The sequence below is a fragment of the Trichoplusia ni genome, chromosome 3 (genome assembly GCF_003590095.1).
Source record: "Trichoplusia ni isolate ovarian cell line Hi5 chromosome 3, tn1, whole genome shotgun sequence".
Taxonomy (NCBI): domain Eukaryota; kingdom Metazoa; phylum Arthropoda; class Insecta; order Lepidoptera; family Noctuidae; genus Trichoplusia; species Trichoplusia ni.
Genome location: NC_039480.1, coordinates 17,930,345 through 17,950,354, shown reverse-complemented (window position 1 = coordinate 17,950,354; position 20,010 = coordinate 17,930,345). Strand labels below are relative to the sequence as shown.

The window sequence follows — 20,010 nt, the reverse complement described above, 5'->3', positions numbered from 1 at the left end:
ACCATGTTTTATTGAATGCGAGCTGAGACCTTGTAGTTTCGGTGTAGTTTCCATTCCCGTTTGAATTCGAAGGCAAAATGTATTAATACATAAATGGAAATCTGTTATGTTGTAATGGCAAAAGAATACCATTAGTTTTAAAAATCAACCAATCATTCTTGCCTTAAAATTTCGAGATATCCAACCCCCCGTGAAAAGCAAAATGAGTAGTTGAGCAACAATTGTGTTTTCCGGTAACATACGTTCGGATGAAAACAGGATATTGCGTTGGTTATTTAATAGGAAGAGTTGGAAAACATTTACCGCGGACTAGTTGGAAAGAATCCATTAAAGTTAAAAGTAAATGTTCTTAGAACGAGAGAGAAAATTGCAGTAACTAGTGTTCCTATTAAATTGTATTCCGGTTAATTGATAGATTGCATTAAAAATATGCGTCAGAACAAGAGAGTTATGTCTGTGAAAGGTTTCATTTTTAGTCAATTTTATTTTTGTTCTTAATTTGTTTGCAAAAAAAGATTTCAATCAGTAAAAAAAGAGGTACTTATTGAAATCTTTACCTTGGGATCGTGTTGAAATCTTGACCACAAATGAATTGATTTAATGTCCTTCCAAAAGATTCACTTGTCTTTTGTGGGTGTCATGTCTTTATTTTACTGTATACTATAGAAGCAATAAAGTATTGAGTATTGACAGACTTACCTTGAAGACCAAATTTCTTCTTCGGAGGAGCTTTAACAGGCGGTTCTAACGGATATTCAGAGTATTCATAAGACTCCGGCTGGCACGGCTTAACTTCGGTCTTCGTCGCCAAACAAGTGCTCATCATGTCTGTAAATAAAGACCAATATTAGAGCAGTTTATTCAAAGAAAAATTGGACGAAATCGAAAGCTATTAATGGTGCAGCTTGTTAAAAAACTTTTTGAGCCTGCCTATCTGGATCTTTGCAAGTATTTGACTCAGTATTTATCCAAGCGCTGCTGAAGTTTATAGACAGCTTAGTATTAACATTACATTAGCTCAGATATCGAGGATCCACCAACGTATACTTAATAAAATTATTCCAATTGTAGAAGCGAGACAACACACTATGCCACTAATATACAGACTCAATCCGCAGGGCCTCAGAAATTTCACAAAATTCACGAAATCTTTACGACAACCTAAGGCAACAGCTTAGCGTATCTCTTAAATCATTAGTGAAAACAGGCATAAATGAGTCTTGTCTTAAAATCGTATTACTAAACCTAGTTAGGGTATCAGCATAATACGTGCCTTGTTTCTTCAGCCAGGGTAAAGCCATAAATGAAGTAGAAGAAGAACAACTCTTCATGTCAATTTCCTTTGATCCTATTTCTACCGAAGTTTTAGAGCTGATGGAAGGTGAATGCTGAACAAATGCGTCCTAGAAATATAAAAATGTCTTTCGTTATTGGATTTCCTTTAAAAAAATGACCCCCGGACTAAGGAATCCTTGTATCGCAGGGTTTCACAGACATTCAAGTTACATGTAGAAAGATACCCAGACTCAGGTCAAGCATTTGTGGATCACGCAGGGATGGAAATCGTGATGCATTACGCACTTTGGGTGCAGTTAAGAAAGTCCAACAGCCTATCCAATTGTAAATGTTAAATCTTTTTGAACCTGAGACCTTCATGACTGAAGTTGTCTCAAAAAAGTGCATATTTTAATACAGACTGTCATATTATTTAACTGAGTTTGAAAAAGTATTCTAAGAAGATAATTACTTTATTGTTTAAGGAGCTTATCATACCTCTAGGTCTTCATGATTGTCTGGTTCAGCTCTCAGTGACTGTAGTTCAGGATACTGGTCTATAAACTTCCAGAAACTCGAACATTTTTCTAAAAGTTCACGATCATCGTCCACGCCCTTTTCTGGACTAAAATCAATCGTCAGATACTGTTCTTTCTGAGGTTCTCCAATATCCGTATAACTAAATAAATCGGAAGCACTATCAAATCTCATATCTTCAGCTTTGACTATAACCAAATCAGACTCCTGTTTGGCAATATTATCTTCTAAGTGTTTCCATTCTTTGTCTATCATTACTTTTTTATCGTCGATTGCATTTAGGCCAATGTTCTCATCACTTACATGGAACTTTAGGTCATCTCGTGAAGATACATCTTGTATATCGTCGTCTTCATCGTCGTCCTGTAAGGACACATCATGTCTATTTTCTCTTGTTACTGGAGCCGAATGAAAGCCGTCGTCTATGTCATCTATACTATCATCTATGAACATATTAATCATACTTTGGCTTTTCTTTGTAAGAGCCATGTTTGGAGATTTATTAATTGAAATATTATAAAGGAACCGAAAATAACCACAATGAATATTGCTCTAATCTTCTTATCATTATAAAGCTACGTTTAGACGATCCGCTTGCAATTGCGCCTTCAACAAATCCAATTAAAATTACAATCAATAAATAGGGATCAAAAGTCTGTGATCTACTTTTTAACGAAGCGTTGGCAGCATCGAAACATCCAATGTTCATTCGTTTAAAAGTTTTTAACTCGAAAATTAAACAATGAACAGATAAAATCAATTTGCAATTTGAATGAACAGAAACTTCCATCATTAAATGCTGGGAATACCGGTTTAAACATGGCCGGCGTAGTGTTTACAACACAACATGCTTCACTATTGTATTAGATGTTTCGCAAAGATTAATGATTTATTAGTCTTTAAGTAAGTATTTGGGAACAGAGATAGACTCTCCGATATTTGGTATAAACACTATACAAAAGTGACATATTTATTAATTTAGACACTCTACATATAAATGTATTCAAATAAAATGTTGTTTATCCATATAATGTTGAATTGTGTCCAAAGTATTTTTGTTGAGAAGTTTAGAGCACATTGCATTGCATGTGCAATTAAATTTTGATATTGATGAAAATTTAGTATTTTTTGAAATTTGATGTTCAATTATACATAGGTGTAGCAGAAATTGAATCATTTTCTCGAAAGGTCTGACACTGCCCTTACAATGTTTGAAATTCGTCAAAGCGTATTTGCTTTTTAAACGATCACTATCAAACACCATTCCTCTGTTGCCAGTATTATCCTTATTCAATCTAACTAAGACTCACCTTTACATTACTCTGGACTACCAAACTGGCAGAAAATAAGGCAAATACCTACTGACTAATAAGAGGATAAAATTAAATGACATTATCTATTCTTAGACTGTTTGACAAGCAACATCTTCAATAAAGCAATCGGAATTTTATAAAAATAAACATATATTTAACTTTAGCATTTAAGTTCTTATGATATTGTAACTAAATGCCATCGTTTCCCTTGGTTGAAACAGCTCCATCCAATGTGTCTGTTTTGTCGACGTTCAGCATGGCGGATTCGGTGCCTCCGATGTCAGATGAAAGTTTATGTAACATTAGTGTGTTCGACGAGACCTCCTGCGGGGAGCCTATGAGGGCGCAGCGCCTGCTCATAGACTTCACGCCGAATAAAGAAGATAGTGACTTCGTGCAGAGAAAAATATGTACTTTCTGGAATTTCATTGCCAATACGCCTGAGATCAAGAATTTAAGGGTGCTACCGGTAAGATTTGTTTCAACTAGTTTATGCTCCAATACTAGCTAAGGACTTATTGTTTTACTTCATCTATCTTTATTAGCATATTTAAAACATACCCTCATGTTAATGTCCGAATAGCTTTTATTGTCTCTCTTGTCTCAAAAAAAAATCTGAAAACCATCCACAAAGTAGATAGGATCCAACTTACAAAGTAGATATATAGAATAATAAGAATTAGAAAGGCAACCGAACTTACCTACTATTAAAATATTTGTCTCCATGACTTATTTCTAGGAAAAGGAGACGTCATACGATAAGTCTGGCAAGGTGGGCGAGGGGTCGCACTCGCTGTCACTGTCGGTACCCCGGCAGCCGTCCGCCATGTCAGCTCTGGGGAGCTCCGGCGACTTAGTCGGTACTGCTGTCTCGCAGCTAGAATTAGTCGAACAAAAAGGTGAGATTTTAACTGAAAACAAGACAAAATATCCTTGTATCACGAATGAAACAAACTTTGATATCGAGCTTTATAATGGCGTGTCTCTCTAATCTATTCGTCGATATAAGATCAACAAATAGACTAGAGTGACACGCCATAAATCTTATCGACAACAAGTTTTTTTATTTGTAAACCATCTTTGGGGTTATTTGAGAAGTCATCATAATATTTTTTCACACAATTCACAAGTAGAAAGACTTAAGCAAGTACATTATTACAGGCTTAATTAACCGGATTTTCGAAGCAAAAATAGAGCGTTCCGGTTGCACTCTCCTCGGATCGCGGGAATACATCGAGATGAATGCTCCGAGCTCGATGCAAAAGAAGAAAAAGCAAGGTAACTGTCAAAATGTCTTTTGTATGTTTCTCTTCTTCTATCGGGGACATATCATCACTTTAAGTGAAATTACTTAAGTTGTAGAAGTAGGACATTTCAGTCAAAAAAGGTGGTAGAAAACAACCTTTTTTCCTTGTTTCTTAGAACCAATATTTTTAAGATACCAGCTCTTTTAAATATTTTTTGTCAGTTCATTTCCATTAGCTACAATAGCAGTCCTGCTTAATGACTATTTTGATATCGGGTATAATTCCCGATCACTCTTCAGTTCAAAATGAAGCTATCATCATCACAGTTGAATTTATCGTCACTCTCACATACGAATACTTTGCTATAATGTACTATCTACTCTACAGCTTGTCTATGCACTACAACATGCGATACATGCCGCGGCGTGACTCCTCCAGCGACCCCGGAAGCTCAGACCGTGAAGAAACTCTGCAAACAGATGAAAGAGTGGGACGCTAAACATCCAAAGTATGAAAAAGCACACGTTATTTAATCAAAACTATCGTAATTTTGCAACCATAATTTATGATTAAGAAATCGCATCACAGTTATTTATTTCAGACAATCCAGATATCCATCCTTTTCTTGCACCAATTTTAACAGCGGTGCTTAAAATTTGGTTGTTACATTCAAATTCTGATCACAATTTTGTACGACAATTTTATTTTAAGAATTGACTTGAGCATTCATCTTCGGCCTAGCCTTTTCCCAACTATTTTGGGGTCGGCTTCCAGCATGACTTTAGCTTTCTACGTGAGATGTCGTTTCCATGAAATAGTTTAATAAAGTTAGGTAAGTATAATATGTTTTTGATTATGTTCCAGATCGATGGCCCCTCCCAGTCACCCGCCGTCCCTGATCCACAGCGCGCTGCAGCGCCCAGTCTATCCTAGAGATTAGTCCATTTATAATTAATTTTAATGTTATTCTTATGATTTTTTAATTTGTAAGTCTTAGTATTATGGTTATTGTATGTTAATATATACTGTTCGTTAGTTATAATATATTGTTTTGATAAAAAATATTGTGTTTTTATGTGATGCAATTAACCTACCAATACGTCAAATTCTGAACACCAAGCTGCGTTCCAAATCTGGGATTATAGGTCAACAAAAAGGCTACCAGGCTGAAATAGGATTGGTCGGGTGTCGTCAGCCGCATGGACCGTAGGACAAAAGTCACCACACTATTGGCGGCCTAGGAAGCGGTGGCGAGACGATCTAAACGCTTACAGCGTGGGCTGGTTCTATGGCTGGCTATGGCTGGCCCTGAGCAGAAAATCGCGGAAGGATTTGGGGGAGGCTTTTGCACCAGCAGCGGGGCGCAGTGGGCTAGTTAAAAAAAATACGTACCTAGTACTGAAACTACCGCAAAGATTCAAGCTTCTTATTATGAGTTACATTTCAGAACCTAAAAAGTATGTAGACGATATTCGTAAAATAATTTTCGTGAGGATGAACACGCTGTTGCGATCGCGAGTCCAACTCTGGCGCCGTGTCGGCTCTTCATTAAGAATCCGGTTGGGTCCGAAACTAGTCGGGCAATCCCCATAAATATGCCTGGGAGTACCATTCCAGCGTCGCAATGTCTATTCATCGGAACGCATAACAATCACATTTTTATGTGTCATTGACCCATTTCAGCACTGCTTTTAATTACCATAACGAATCTCTTTTCTTATGAACTCAGAGTTGACGAAAAAAGGAAATCAACTGACACTGACCAGATGCATTTTTAATCATATATTTGACATTTGTTTATCGCACCTTATATTTAATATCATTTTTATACTTTTTATTTTGTTAGTTATTTTAATGACATCACCTGAGAACTCTTGTGTGTTTCGGGGCGACAGTGGGTACGATGACTCCAAGAATATCTCTGCGAAGACTAGCAACCCCAACACGACCAGGACCATCAGCTCGGAGGCCTATGACTTCTGTGGAGAGCCGCTGATTGCCCAGCACCTGACCTTGGACTTCACCCCCGTCCAGGGGTTGGATAGCGACGCGGTGGCCAGGAAAGTCTGCTCATTCTGGGAATTTATTCATGGCACGCCTAGTATACAGGATTTGAAAATGAAACCGGTGAGTAGCTTGGTACATAGTGGAGTATGGAGTCATTAACATCAACGTAAAATGTCACAAAAAAAAAAAATATTAAATGCGTTCTTGTGACTTTGTTCTGTTAATGTTGAAACCATTATAATCATAGGAACCAGAGGAAGTGAAACTATTGACAAAGAAGTCAACATGTGCCCACATGAAGGCCGTAGACCTTCATTCAGATTCTGAAAGTACAGACAGCAGACACCATAAAAAAGCAATTGAGTTTATCAAATTCTCTAACCAAAGAGGTAAGGATGATGTGGCCGAGAAAATTGTAAGTAGGTAGTTTATTTCTAGGATGATGGAATGAACTTAGGAAACTTGTATTCCAAATATTTGAACCAAAAATCACCAACCAACATTTACGAGAAAGAGGCCTGTGCCTAGCAGTGGGACGTATAGAAGCTGGTATATAATTGTAATATGGAACGTACTAAGATAGAAAAGTGTGTATGTTACCGACTTTTTTCATAAAAATGTTTTCAGTAGTAATCGCAATTGCGAGACGAAACAGCTTTATCCAAACACCATTTCCTTATAACAAATGGGTAGCCACTATTTCATTATCCACGTTTTCGATTTTTCATTAATCTTTTAGCTGTTCCCTCTTTATAAAACAACTCTTTTAATTACAGGTATGCTTGACGGCACTCGATTACCAAAGTCAATGTCTCATTACACTGTAGGCAGTGACTATTTTCTCGGCGAACGTGAGACCAAGGAAGATAAAAAAGCACATGGTAGGTAATTGTTTAACGTAGTTCACTACCATTATATTTTTACACTAACTGAACCCCGCTGTGGTACTCCCTGATTTTGAGCAAGAGTATTAACTAATTCCATTCTAAACTTTATCTTAATTGGTCTAGGCATTTAAACGTGAAGGAAAAGCAGACATCCCTCCATCCCTACAAACTTAAGCGTTAGAAATATTTGTAATTCTACATGATGGCGTCAATTAAATCTCAGTCTCACACAATGTAACATTATGTGTCCCTGGGGACCAACATCCTAGGATAATAGTTTACCCATTTTTCAGTGTGTACGTGCTCCAGTAAAAAGTCAACCTGTTGCACGTACCCCAAGAAGACTAAAGCTGGACCGACCAAGACAATCAAGGATTGGGAAACTAAACATCCGAAGTATTTCTTTTTATCATTTCATATTCATTCCTCCCTTTAAGTAGACTTTACGCTGAGATGTGCAAGTACTTGCACTGGTGACGATAATGTGAAGGCCACATAAATTTACTTCTTAGTCGAAAACCTGAGAGACCTATAGATTAGTCCCAATTTTTTCCACTATGGTCGTGAGATAAGAACTGTTGTCATTGGGCAAGTAGGACGGATAGCTTAGTGGGTGTCGTTGTCCCTCTTCCACAACTTCAGCAGTCCTACTGCAAGAGCTCGGATCTATTGTTACTGATCTAGTTGTCAGAAAATACTTTGTAACGATGACAGTAATTAACATATTTTTTTTTAATTTTCACAGATCGATGAAACCGCCTGGCCATGCACCATCCCTACAGCATGCTATCTTGCAGAGACCAGTTGCCAATTGACCTTGAATGTTTACAGTTTTTTTTAACCTTAAATGATTCTATTCCCTAGATATATTATGTTTTAACTTTTACTAAATATATGGCGTGTTCGTGAAACCTGTCTAAGCGCCTGTCATGTGCCCGTTGTTGGGCATTTCCGATATTATACCGTGAATATATTATAGCCGTTCTGATGGTTAATAATAGTTATCTCACGATAGTTTTATACTAAAATATTTAGTTTTGTTAATTATGTTTATTAATAAATGTATTTTGAATAGTTTCGTGTTTCCTTTCGTTATTTTGTAGGTACCTTTTCCGTATCAATCTATTTATATTTGTACTGTGGTTTTTATATTCAGTATCTCAATGAACTACTTAAGTTGTATTGTGCAATAATAAAGATCTGGGGCCATCCCTGGAAAGCAAATCAAGCCAATAGAATCGTTTCATCCTCTATAAAGGCTAGATACGCCGAGATCATCTAGTCAGCTTTGTTATTTGAAGCATTTTACGAAAATCAACAAAATCTCAATATAAAACCGTTACAGCAAGAGAAAATGCAATAGACGTGCCAGACTGCAACACGTTTGTTATGCAAAGCGCGTCGTGCTTATGGAACACGCTGTAGTGCCGATCCTGCACTACGATGTGTAGGTACACAAAATTGGGATTATAGCCGTAACATTTTCATTGTGGTTAAGGTAAAAAACGGTTCAATCAATTAAGAAATTAAACGTAGCCCACGATTTATTGAACTATTGGGGACAAGAGTATTTGGTTTGCTTAAAAATAGTAGTATTTTTTCTGCATAGAGCACATAACTTCTGGAATCTCGTAGTTACACAAAGATGTATTCCACACCTTGTCCAACACACCTAACGTAGCATATACTTACGAGTGCTATAACTCCACCTCATATATCAAATACAGTACAATACCCAAAATACCAAAAGTTTATATCATGTTGAACGAAACTCTTTCGTAAATTGACCACATTAAATGCTCCTTACACAAGTTATCACTACCCTTGTCAACAATAAACATGTCACTTGTGGATTATATGCCATAACAGTTTGACAACGTCATTTCCAGTAATGCGGCTTTGCTGAGACCGGCACTTCAAAATCTCTAAAGTCCTCATCAGGTATCTCCGGGCCTGATAGACTTCTGGTGACCACTAAGGGATTGGATTCTTGTAGACCGTCCAGATGCGATCGCCTATATGTTCACGATCAGCTGCTACACGTTCCACCCTCTAATCCAGAGGTTCGTGAGGCTCTGGAGATATGTCCAGCTGGTGTCGGACATCCTGACCTGCATACTGTCCATGATCTGCTGCCAGTGCGTGGATGCAATGCCTCTTTCTACCTCCACGTCCGTCGAGAGTAAAACTTCAATCGAAGCGCTTAAGGTAATATTTTTCTAGTATATATTGCTTTAGTGGCTTGAACAAATTTCGGCTTCGTGATAATAGACTTTATCTATTACTATTAGAAATTTGATGACAAAGGGCTGTCAAAGTTTTCACAATGATAATCTGAATTACTCGAAATTATTTGATAAGGTTTATAATTTGCCTAAGCCGCCATAACTGAGGCGTCAGCACGCATTTAAGTATGAGCTGACACGGCACATGTGGAGGCTCATGATTAAGCAATAATAGGGATTTAGTCTGAAAGCAAGTAAGAAGGTACCTGAAGTAATTTGTGGGTGAAGTTCGCATTAAAGATTATTATAGATTGGTATAGTAACGTAGCCAACAGTTGCCTCGTGCTTCACAAAAGTTGTTAATTAGGTTAGTTTATAAAAACGATTTAAATCAAATACTTGAACTGCAACTGGAACATTTTCCCGGAATGATCCCAACTAACTGACACTAAGCAAATAAGTCCTCGTAACTCGAAGAAAAGATAAACAAACTCACTTTATCATTTTATGTTTCTATGCATAAATTGCAGTAGAAGTTGGGGACGGTCAGCTTTAAAGTTGGTTCATATAAATTTAACGACTTCCAGACAAGATAAAGATGTCACGATTCATTATTTAATTTTTCTTCTTCTTTTTCCTCCTTGCCAGCTCCAAGAAAATAAACCTGAAGCTCAACTGGTAGACCCCGGTAAGTCGAGTGGTGAGCCCCTTAGAGCCCAGCATCTGGTCATAGATTTCACTCCCGGCCGGGAAGACACGCCAGAGATACAAGCAAAGTGCCAACAGTTCTGGCAGTTCACTAAGAACAAGCCAGAGCTTGGGGGCATGATGGTACAGCCCGTAAGTGTAACGGAATAATAAAGATAACTTTAAAATTGTTTAGGTTTAAGACGTTAAGAAATCTCTAGAATCAGCCTCTACTTTGCTTTATTCTAATGAAATATACACAGTACAGTACTTATTCAATTACATTAAACATGCACATAAAGGTATCTCCTCCTCTAAAAAAATAGTTATCTGTCAAAGAACATAAAAAAAAATACTTTAAGAAAGATAACTATGCAGTAGGCACCTACCTCAAACCTAAACAAAAATAAATCCAAATTTGTTTTAACTTTAGACCTACCTTTTCCATTTCAGTCTCAAGACTCGGATCGACGTCTTACAGAACTATCAAGTTCAGTAATTCATCAGGTTCCATATTCAGATCGAAATAGAACTAACCTGCCCGCTATACACACGATACGAAAAATGGACAAGAGAGGTGACTATCATTTAAATAAAAGAGTTTATAAAGATTTTGCATATTTCTTAAAATTGAAGTTTTACCTAATCTAACGTGTTTCAAAAAAGAGATATTAACTTGTCCTCTTTAAAACGCAGTCCAATCCTTTTATAGGCCATGTACATAATTTATAACCTCTTACTACGAACTGAGCGCCAAAAACATTTTCTTTTTTGTAAAAAAAAAACTTTTAAGAACTGGACGCTTTACAGTATCCTAATCCTACTTACTCAATAAAAATCTGACTATATTTTCTACTTCTTTGACAACTTTTGTTAGCAAAAATAGTACTTAATCCTAAAAGGGTTTTATTAAGTTTTCATAAAGATAAGCTTTTGAAAAAAGTCAATCTCTAAGAAAAACTGTAGGCACCTATTAGTGTCTTAAAATTAAAATATCTAAACTCTAACATTTTTTAAGAACAATAAGATGTTCCTTTTTTAATTTACCAACTTGAGTCTTGCCTTCATTCCATGACGTTTTTTTCAGGCGCTGTAAAAGCCGCTTTCAACACAGGAGAAGTTTCTAAATATTATACGTGAAACTATATAATTTTACACTTTTTGAATGTTTTGTTTTGTTTATTGATTACATTTTTTTTAAGATTTTTTATTTTTTTTTCATATTGACTTACATTTTTAACCTATGGAGGATCAAATAGCCTATGCATTTTTTACGCAGGATTAAAAAAGAACACCCTTTATTTAGGACTTTTAAATCAGCGCGCCATTTTTTGTAATGCAGCAAAATAAAAATAAAAGTTTGTCCGTCACGTTATCGTTAAAACACCAAAACAGCAACCTCCAACAATAAATATTGGTAAGTGTTCATAATTTTTTGAAAACAGAGGTTCATATTTATATTTATTTTAAACTTTCATGTACAATAAAATTTTTGTACATAAGGTTATATAGCTTATACGTACTAGAGTCTGACATACGAAACATGAGCCTGGAAAAAAGCGGCAAATTCAAAAAATCTAGCGCTGGTATCACTGTGTATAGTAAGAAAAATACATTTTGATATTTGATTTTACATCATGGATTAATAAATTATGGACAAATATTATTGTTGTTTTATATCATACGATTTTTAATGGCTCAACCGTTTTAAACATAGTATTTTTGTGTATATAATATCTACCCATTACTGTCCCACTGCAGGGCAAGGGCCTCTTCTCAGAATGAGGAGGGTCATTTTTGTATATAAGCATTCTGCAATTGTAAGGAGAAATAAATAAACGTAGTTATTATAACATTATTTATTGTGATTCGTAATCAAAATCGGAATCTAAAAAACTACTTCAAGAGATTCGTCACTATCACTACTATCATCTTTTACATTTATAGTAAAACTTTCCAGTTGCGTTTCAAGAATGTTATCTTTTTCAACATAATTATTTTCGTTTTTTATGAGGTGTTCTATACAATTATTCCATTCTGCAACAAAAAAAAATATTATAAAATTATTTAAAAAATGTTAACATCTATATTTTCGGTTCCTGAAGAAATACGAAAATATATAAAACATTTTCATAGATAACGAGATAAATGTTTTATGCAAATATGAATATGTAATAGGATTAAGCAAAGGATCAAGATAAACGTGTCGTGCTTACCAATGGCTTCCAAGATTGTAACCAAACATTGGTCTTTTACATTGAAAATCTGTTCATTGTCTTTATTTTTCACATCAAATTTATTAATCATATTGAATATTAGCCTTCTAGCCTCATTCTTAATAGGAGTCTTCATATTTAATGGTTTAAAATAATTTCGCAGCAAAAAAGTAAACACGTTTTATGCAAATGACAATTCATGTACTGACATTTGACATATATTTTGGTGTGGCTATATGAAGAATGTCTAAAAATTGTCTAGCTCATGTTTTGCGTGTCAGACTCTAGTCAACCTTTGGGTCAAATGGAGAAGCTATTAAATGTCACTTATTACAGTTCGCAGAAGTTGTTTTGTGTTTTTTCCGCGGGCCAGATATTTGTGGTCACAACATTTTATATAGGTACTAGCTATTCGCCCGCGTCGAGGTCGGTTATATCGCGTTTCCAAGAGAACTCTTCAAAAGTCTGGCATAAAAACTATCCTGTTCTTTCTCAAGGTCAACTCTATGTCTGTACCAAATTTCATTAAAATCTGTTCAGTGGTTTAGACGTAAAAGCGTAACAGACAGAGTAGACAGACAGACAGAGTTACTTTCGCTTTTATATTATTAGTAGGGATTTGGTTAATTATTATTAGTAGCAATGTAGATTTAATTAATTTTGGTACTTAATTCTGTTTTACTGAACTCAGAATTTTATAATTACCTGTGTTAGAAACGATAAGCTTATAATAATAAAAAAACTCTAACGATAATTTGTGGATTAACTAAATTATGTAATTTAGTAAATATTCTACAGCTTTTGAATCTGTGAGTAGGTAGACTTTGATGTGTTGCGTATCCATTTCGTTTCCTTTTAATAAAGCTTTGTAAATACAAATAATTATATATCCTTTCGTAGTTTCATCATTTAAGCCTCTCATACGATATGGTGGTAAAACAAGTGATCGTTAGTTTAAACCGTTGCACTATAGCTGAGAACACGGCTTGCATATTAATGGTCCTTGTGCTGGGATTATTATGAGCGGTGTCAAGCTTACTAAGCTTACGCCTATCCGTAGCGTAACTATGGCGTTTGTTTCATGAACAAGTCTAACAAATTACATGTGGTTTGGGCGCGGCAATGGTGACAATATACAAACTTTGTGTTTATACAAAGACAGACACTGGTTTTTTTTCCTCGATAGTGAAGTTAAACACTGCAATATGTATAAGTAAAGTATATTGATCGAATCGATTTCTTTTCATAAGATATTCCTAGGTAGGTTGCTATCAAAATCTAAACACAGGTTAAATGAAATAAAAACAAGATAAATAAAACGATCTGCCAAAGGAGATAAAATACGTTTATTTCTTAAAATTTGTCAATAAACCATACGCTGTCATTACAACCGATATCTTTTACATCTCTCGTATGCATGTCCTATCTTAGTCAATATACACAACAATATGTACGTTACCTACATACATCACAAAAACAGAACGGCCGAGAAAATACAATTCAAACATTTTTATACATTTTACATTGAAACGTGTTGCATCAACAGACTCCTCGAAACCAATAAGTAAAGCACTTACAACTCATCTTACAAGCAAATCTCATGGTGAAAATGTGAGTCGCAACGGGTCCCAGACAAACCTGAGGCAATATTTTCAAATCACAAAAGACCAGACTAAAAGAAGAAGTATTCACTGTTTAGAGCGCAACGAATGCAGTGGCAGCAACTAAAGAGCCATCACCATAATTGGTCTGATTACAGAATCTGCCTCCCAAATTAAGAACAAGCAGTTATTTGCAGGAAACATGACCGAGAATTATAACAAATTTAGCAAACATGTGTTCAGATATACCACGGGCTATTCAAAGGGGAGTCAAACTGCGTGTACTCTAGTTTTAACTTGTTTTCTTTCACCAATTTGTGCATTTAAATCTTATGGTTTCTTTATAACAAGCAAGTTAAAGACATTGTGATCATAAGAGTTGAAGGACGAAAATATTTACTAATACATACATAGTAATCAAACATACTTCCTTTTATGTTTCAAAATATTCAACTACCTTCTTTAATGGGTATTTTATTAAAGAAAATTATAAACGGTATATATATTTTCACTTCAGTTTTCAATATCGGAATTATTATTTTTCGTTTAATTCATTATTTTATCATGTTTGAAGTGAATCTTCCGCCTTTCAAAATTTTGCGCATACATTGTTTAGACAAGAAATATGTATAGCATTAAATGCCTTATATATATAACTTATATAATCTAAGTTAAACTAAAGTCGCCTGGACTTGATCGGTTTATGCTAGTACTGGAGGACTAACGCAGGACTGAATACACACTAAAATGCTTATTTACAGAGATTGGTGTCATAATTCATTAATATCAAATGTCTATTACGGCATATAAGTATTTAATGTGTATTGAGGCTTACACTTTGGGCAAATTTGGTTAACTTGTATGCATGTCAAGCGAATTACAATTCCATTTCCTTATAAAACTTCTTGATAGATAGGATATAATTTTATGAAAGGTTCTCTTTTGGTGTACATTTCACCCAAAACGATATAAATACACCATAGTAATGAATACAAATATACAGTAACAGTTTGTCTACGCATCGCTCGGTACCATACGTCTACGTTAATCCTCGAGTAATGAAACGATGCTTCAGATATTTACACCTTTGGATAAAGACAGTATAGATAAGATCATTAATTCAGTTAGAAATATCTATTGCACATAGCTTACAGTTTTGAAGTTTCTGTGTATCGTTTCTGTCTCCAAATGCATAAACATCGAAATGTAATATCATAAATCAAGTGTCTATACATGTTTTTACATTTACCCTCAATCATCGTGTATGTATACTGCCACCTGTTGGCGGTAAGCGATACAATTTAGTTTACACTTTTACCCGACTACGGCGCAAAGGGTAATGAATTTAACAGTCTATTTTGTTATTCAAATCAGTGGTAGCAAATGCCGTGTCGCTTGGAATCGGTAGAAATATCGAAATTCGATAAATATCGACTTTGTATATTATTGCAAGTTTATTTGACAATTAGAAAGAATATTCGATTTTTTATACTTATGTTCCTTTTAAATATGTAAATAGTATACTCGTTTATCAGTATTTGGTTCGACAAACGGGTCAGTTTTATCGAAGTTCGATATAATATGAAAGGGTACGTAAGACAAAATACAAATTTGTTCCATAAGAAAGCCTCTTGCTAAACTATTACAATCCACGTGTATACGCATATTTAAATGCTAAATTATAACTATCTGTAGTTTTTTGCGGTCTTTACACTATCTATAATAATAATAACATATTACAAACTACAAGTGAATATTACTTTACATATTCAATTACTATATTATTATTTATTTATTATTTATAATAATTATGTTTATATTTATACACCTATACCGAGGAGAAATTATTTCATAAAGAGAAAAACAAAAGAATATTGTTCATTCTAAGCTAAATCACAAGATTATAGTAGGTACTTTTGCCGGCTTAATGAAAATGTCTTTAATTTTGTATATGTATATAAACGCCCGTATCCCTTGATGGGGCAGGCATAGGTGAACTGTTGTACACACATTTCGCCGATATTGAATTCCCATATAATAGACATGAATCTATTGTGGGCACAATCTCAATGTGTTATTGGGATTTTTACAGACAAACTAAATATTCGAATAACAGCTTGAGAATCGAACTAAGATTCCTATAGCTGACGGTGAAATAATAAATATTCCCATGTTATATCGACCGATATCTAAAATAGGTGTCGGAGATTACCTATAAATATATTTTATTCATGTGTAGCTAAATGTATAAAGCGATATATCAACAGACCAGTATGTTACACATTACATTTATATGTAGACGTATGTTTTTAAATCATAGAAATTCGTTCTAATTGTTTGAGTCAGGTGCAACGTGCCTAAACGTTCGATTACATGTTGAACACTAAGTATTTCCAACATTAAACACCGAATTACTTTTTAAATTGGTTCAAAACATTTGACCGCTTTTAAAGGTCTAAGTTAAATATACTTTGAAACCAATCAGGCATTGTAAGGCCACTGTTACAGCGAAGAGCCAAGAGGCTGTATACGCAGCACAAACTCATTCAATATAGTATTCCTACTCCAAAAAAACTCCACAAATTATACGCATGCCGTGACAGACTAGACACTGGCCACCCTTACTCGTTGTAGAGATTTTTATAGCAACATTTATGTAAATTTGCCTATACAAAATTTATTTAAATACAATTGTTTTAGCTAAAAAATTAAGTTGGATCGTTGCACCTGCTTTTAAATTCGCTATAATTTTATAACATTCATTTTCGAGTTATTTTCTAAGAGTAGACGACCAAATATGATGTTAGGGATATATTTGGATATCAATTTACTCCGAAAAGGGAAATCAAATTGTATATTAAAATGGTTCCGAAAATCTTTATTATTTATGGTCAGAGAATTGATAAGGTTCTCAAGCTTATCACGGATTTGGTAAGTAAGAAAAAACGGAAAGAAAAGGTATCAATGGATACCTTTTTGTTACAAGAAATAAAACAAAAAACATTGAGGGGTCCTGAGCAGTCGAAACTTTCAAATACGGGCTGAATGAGAAAGACTCCGAATATAAATTAAAAAAATATATTGTTTGGTAGCGTCTTTTGAACTTGATTGGGATTGTAAGATGCCTATAATACCTTTAGGCAATAACGACTTGGTCCACGTGGACTAGTCTTCACTTGTTTGAGTCCGGAGAACCTGTATCAAAACCGACCGTTTTACTATTATAGCCATAAATTGTATCTACATCGTTTATACATTTTGCCCCACGAGTCGAACTCGTAAGGCATGAGGTTGTTTTATAGTAACCCTGGATTATTGTTTATAGATCTGTAAATACTTAGAGATTGCCAACCTGATGTGAAAAGACAACCCGCTTTAAAGTATGAATTTGCTTATCAAGCAACTAATTGCCTTATTGTTTTGCATTTAGCTTTTGTGACATTTATGTAAAGTCCATCTGTTTACCCAGTTGATAATCTCCAAGCAATACGAATAATATTTATACATATATTTAAATACTTTATGAACGTTTACACTATCATTGCACTCACCTAGATAATAATGCCAGCCTCAGAAATATTCCGTTATATTCAAACCTCGAGATTCAAACGGCTACAGAATTTCAACCTTTGCATAGTTTAACCTTTATATAGTCCGTGTACATTTTTATATAATATTTAATTTAAGAATATAAATTTCTATAGACACCTAAGTTTACACACACTTTTACAAACATTTTTAAGCATGGCAATAATTATTCGAATATTTTCGAAGCTGGCAACAAAGTATTGCGTGCGTAAAAACCAAAAGAGTAGTAGATCTCGACAGTTTGGCTTTACTGCAAACTTTGAGTCAAGAGTTAAAATATGCTATTTTGATATTTCGAGTAAAGCGCCTGTTTTGTTTATGACGGCATTATTCAAACACAAGTTCGAAGATTTTGAAGTTTTCAATTTTTCTTAAAAACTCAATATGTATGAAACAGGTTCTAAATTAAATAGATTAACAAATTTGATGACCTGACCGAGCTAAACGCTTTAGCGATAGCCGTTGAAACAAAATATAGGATATAATAATAATATATGCATTTGTGAAACAGCACCTGGTTCACAGGGGCCGACCGAAGCGTTTAAATATCCATATAATTCATATTATAATATATAACGGCGAAACGTTTCCATCTTACCTCACTCCTTATTCCTTCGCCTTAAAGCTCGTTCGCGTCTTACTAAACAAAAGTTTATAACTTAAAGAGTAGAACTTAACACGGACACTAATACTACACTGTCTTGTTCAACAACTCAATTGTTTATAGTTCCGTATCACTATTATTGCTACGATATCCTCAGTGCGTCGACCGATGGAGGTAAGCGAGTAGAACGATTCGCTAAGCGATTTGTAACTGTTCAAACGTTTGCTATCAGACTGATACATGTCTGGTCAATAAGCTATCGCGTTCGTCGGGCGCCGTCGCCCTCGGACGGCGCTCTACATGTGAAAGTAAACAGAATATCTAGTTAAACTGTCATTTATTTGTTAATCACAGGTCTCGAAAAGAGCCAAGTACACATGAAGTACAATATTGCACCAGAGTCGTACAGAAGATGAGATGTGGTAGAGTACAGAGTGAGGTGGTGGCGAGGGCGGGGTTCGCTTGTCGGTCGACGGGGGCGCGGGCGGGGGCGCGGGCGGGGGCGCGGGGGCGCGGGGCGCGGGGCGCGTCAGGGCGCGGGGCGCGGGGCGCGGCGGCGCGGCGCGCGCTAGGCGCCGCCGGGCTGCGCGCGGCTGCCGAGCGCGGCGTGGCGCGCGCGCTTGTGCGGCGGCGACGCGCCCGCCTCCGAGATCACCAGCTCGCCGCCCACCGCGCCGCACTCCTCGCCCGAGCCGCCGTAGCCGCCGCTGTGGGGGACATAACTGGTTAGCAAAAATCCTAGGTAACTTGAAACTAAGTTCCACTGTTAAACGTGGTCGTAACACAGTGTTAACATACAAAGCGTCAGCAGTGTAAATACGGACCTGTAATAAGGCGAGTGCTGGTGTATGACGACGTTGGCAGGCACGTCCTCCTCCTGGATGGACACCAGGTTACCGCCGGTCGTGCCTACCACGTACTTCTCTGGAAAACGAACCACACATATATTGCAAAGAAACAAAACAAATGCTAAATCATTTGTGTAATAAGATTTTTTCAAGAAATGCTTTTAATCTTAAAATACTACTTTGATAAATGAATTTCTAAGCATGAATAAATAAACATTGTTTTTGCTCAAAACATGTCCCTTAATTAATATTTCTTTTGTGCAAACACAAATCTAAAGCACCCGAAGAGATACACATATTATGAATGATATCAGTAGACATCTAGGCACATGTATATTATCACGTGTGGGCTAATTACTTACCTTCTCTCTCGCCGCCGGCGCCGTTGGTGACGACGGTGATTTGATGGCCGGCCATCACCAGCGCGCCGCCGGCGGAACTATACGCCAGCCCGTGACCTGCGCAATATAAGCACAAACATTTCATAACGATCTCATTTTATATTAAGATCAGCTCTTGCAGTACTAACTAATAATCTCTTCTAAATTATGTTCTTGGTAAGTTCATGAACATTTCTTGATGCTGTGTCTGGCACTAGTTCGGTAAACGAAACTGTAAATGAGTAAGTGTAGTGCCAAATGATCGACATAATAATGAAAACTATAATAATTAAACATGCCTGGTGACCCGGGCGCACTCTGGCTGACGCCGCTACGCTGCGGATACAGATACTGGGTCGACTGGCTGTTGCTGTTGCTCAGCCGCTGCTGACTCGCCTGCTGAAATTATCAGCAACAAGTTTCAACTACATGCAAGTGTTTTTAATTGTCGTCTTCTAGTTTTCTAAGAACAGTCAGCAAAACAAATCACAAGAGGTAGAGTAAACAATTTGAAAAAAGTGCAATAAAGTAGTGTTTGAGGGATCAATGGAATTGATCTATTAAAAACTTAAAGAAATCAGTATAATTGAACATT

General features: G+C 35.9%; 5 protein-coding genes and 1 long non-coding RNA gene across 6 annotated transcripts in view; 3 read left to right on the top strand and 3 right to left on the bottom strand.

Annotated features, from left to right (window-relative positions):
* Positions 1 to 1,138: 1,138 nt before the first annotated feature.
* On the bottom strand, positions 1,139 to 2,301 carry LOC113508738. Its single transcript, XM_026891821.1, has 2 exons — positions 1,774 to 2,301; positions 1,139 to 1,403 (listed from the first exon to the last, which is right to left on the bottom strand). The coding sequence occupies exons 1-2, from the start codon at positions 2,299 to 2,301 to the stop codon at positions 1,152 to 1,154; spliced, it is 780 nt and encodes a 259-aa protein (XP_026747622.1). The 3' UTR covers positions 1,139 to 1,151.
* LOC113492227 lies at positions 2,224 to 5,489 on the top strand. Its single transcript, XM_026869602.1, has 5 exons — positions 2,224 to 3,594; positions 3,865 to 4,024; positions 4,287 to 4,403; positions 4,760 to 4,880; positions 5,237 to 5,489. The coding sequence occupies exons 1-5, from the start codon at positions 3,319 to 3,321 to the stop codon at positions 5,310 to 5,312; spliced, it is 750 nt and encodes a 249-aa protein (XP_026725403.1). The 5' UTR covers positions 2,224 to 3,318; the 3' UTR covers positions 5,313 to 5,489.
* A 575-nt stretch (positions 5,490 to 6,064) lies between these two features.
* On the top strand, positions 6,065 to 8,340 carry LOC113492226. The gene is made up of 5 exons (XM_026869601.1): positions 6,065 to 6,499; positions 6,627 to 6,768; positions 7,156 to 7,260; positions 7,560 to 7,662; positions 8,012 to 8,340. Exons 1-5 carry the CDS (start codon positions 6,092 to 6,094, stop codon positions 8,079 to 8,081), a joined length of 828 nt encoding a protein of 275 aa, XP_026725402.1. The 5' UTR covers positions 6,065 to 6,091; the 3' UTR covers positions 8,082 to 8,340.
* A 763-nt stretch (positions 8,341 to 9,103) lies between these two features.
* On the top strand, positions 9,104 to 11,639 carry LOC113492228. Its single transcript, XM_026869603.1, has 4 exons — positions 9,104 to 9,474; positions 10,140 to 10,331; positions 10,632 to 10,755; positions 11,266 to 11,639. Exons 1-4 carry the CDS (start codon positions 9,286 to 9,288, stop codon positions 11,316 to 11,318), a joined length of 558 nt encoding a protein of 185 aa, XP_026725404.1. The 5' UTR covers positions 9,104 to 9,285; the 3' UTR covers positions 11,319 to 11,639.
* Positions 11,640 to 12,022: 383 nt separating this feature from the next.
* On the bottom strand, positions 12,023 to 12,679 carry LOC113508648. The gene is made up of 2 exons (XR_003402042.1): positions 12,395 to 12,679; positions 12,023 to 12,215 (listed from the first exon to the last, which is right to left on the bottom strand). It is a non-coding gene; the product is annotated as an uncharacterized LOC113508648 (long non-coding RNA).
* Positions 12,680 to 18,755: 6,076 nt separating this feature from the next.
* LOC113508737 (forkhead box protein K1) overlaps positions 18,756 to 20,010 on the bottom strand; it is a 45,522-nt gene continuing 44,267 nt past the window's right edge. The window contains exons 7-10 of the mRNA XM_026891820.1: positions 19,715 to 19,814; positions 19,398 to 19,493; positions 19,012 to 19,111; positions 18,756 to 18,894 (exon numbers count right to left, since the gene is read on the bottom strand). Of these exons, the coding sequence (XP_026747621.1) occupies positions 18,756 to 18,894; positions 19,012 to 19,111; positions 19,398 to 19,493; positions 19,715 to 19,814 (435 nt within the window). The remainder of the gene's footprint in view (positions 18,895 to 19,011; positions 19,112 to 19,397; positions 19,494 to 19,714; positions 19,815 to 20,010) is intronic.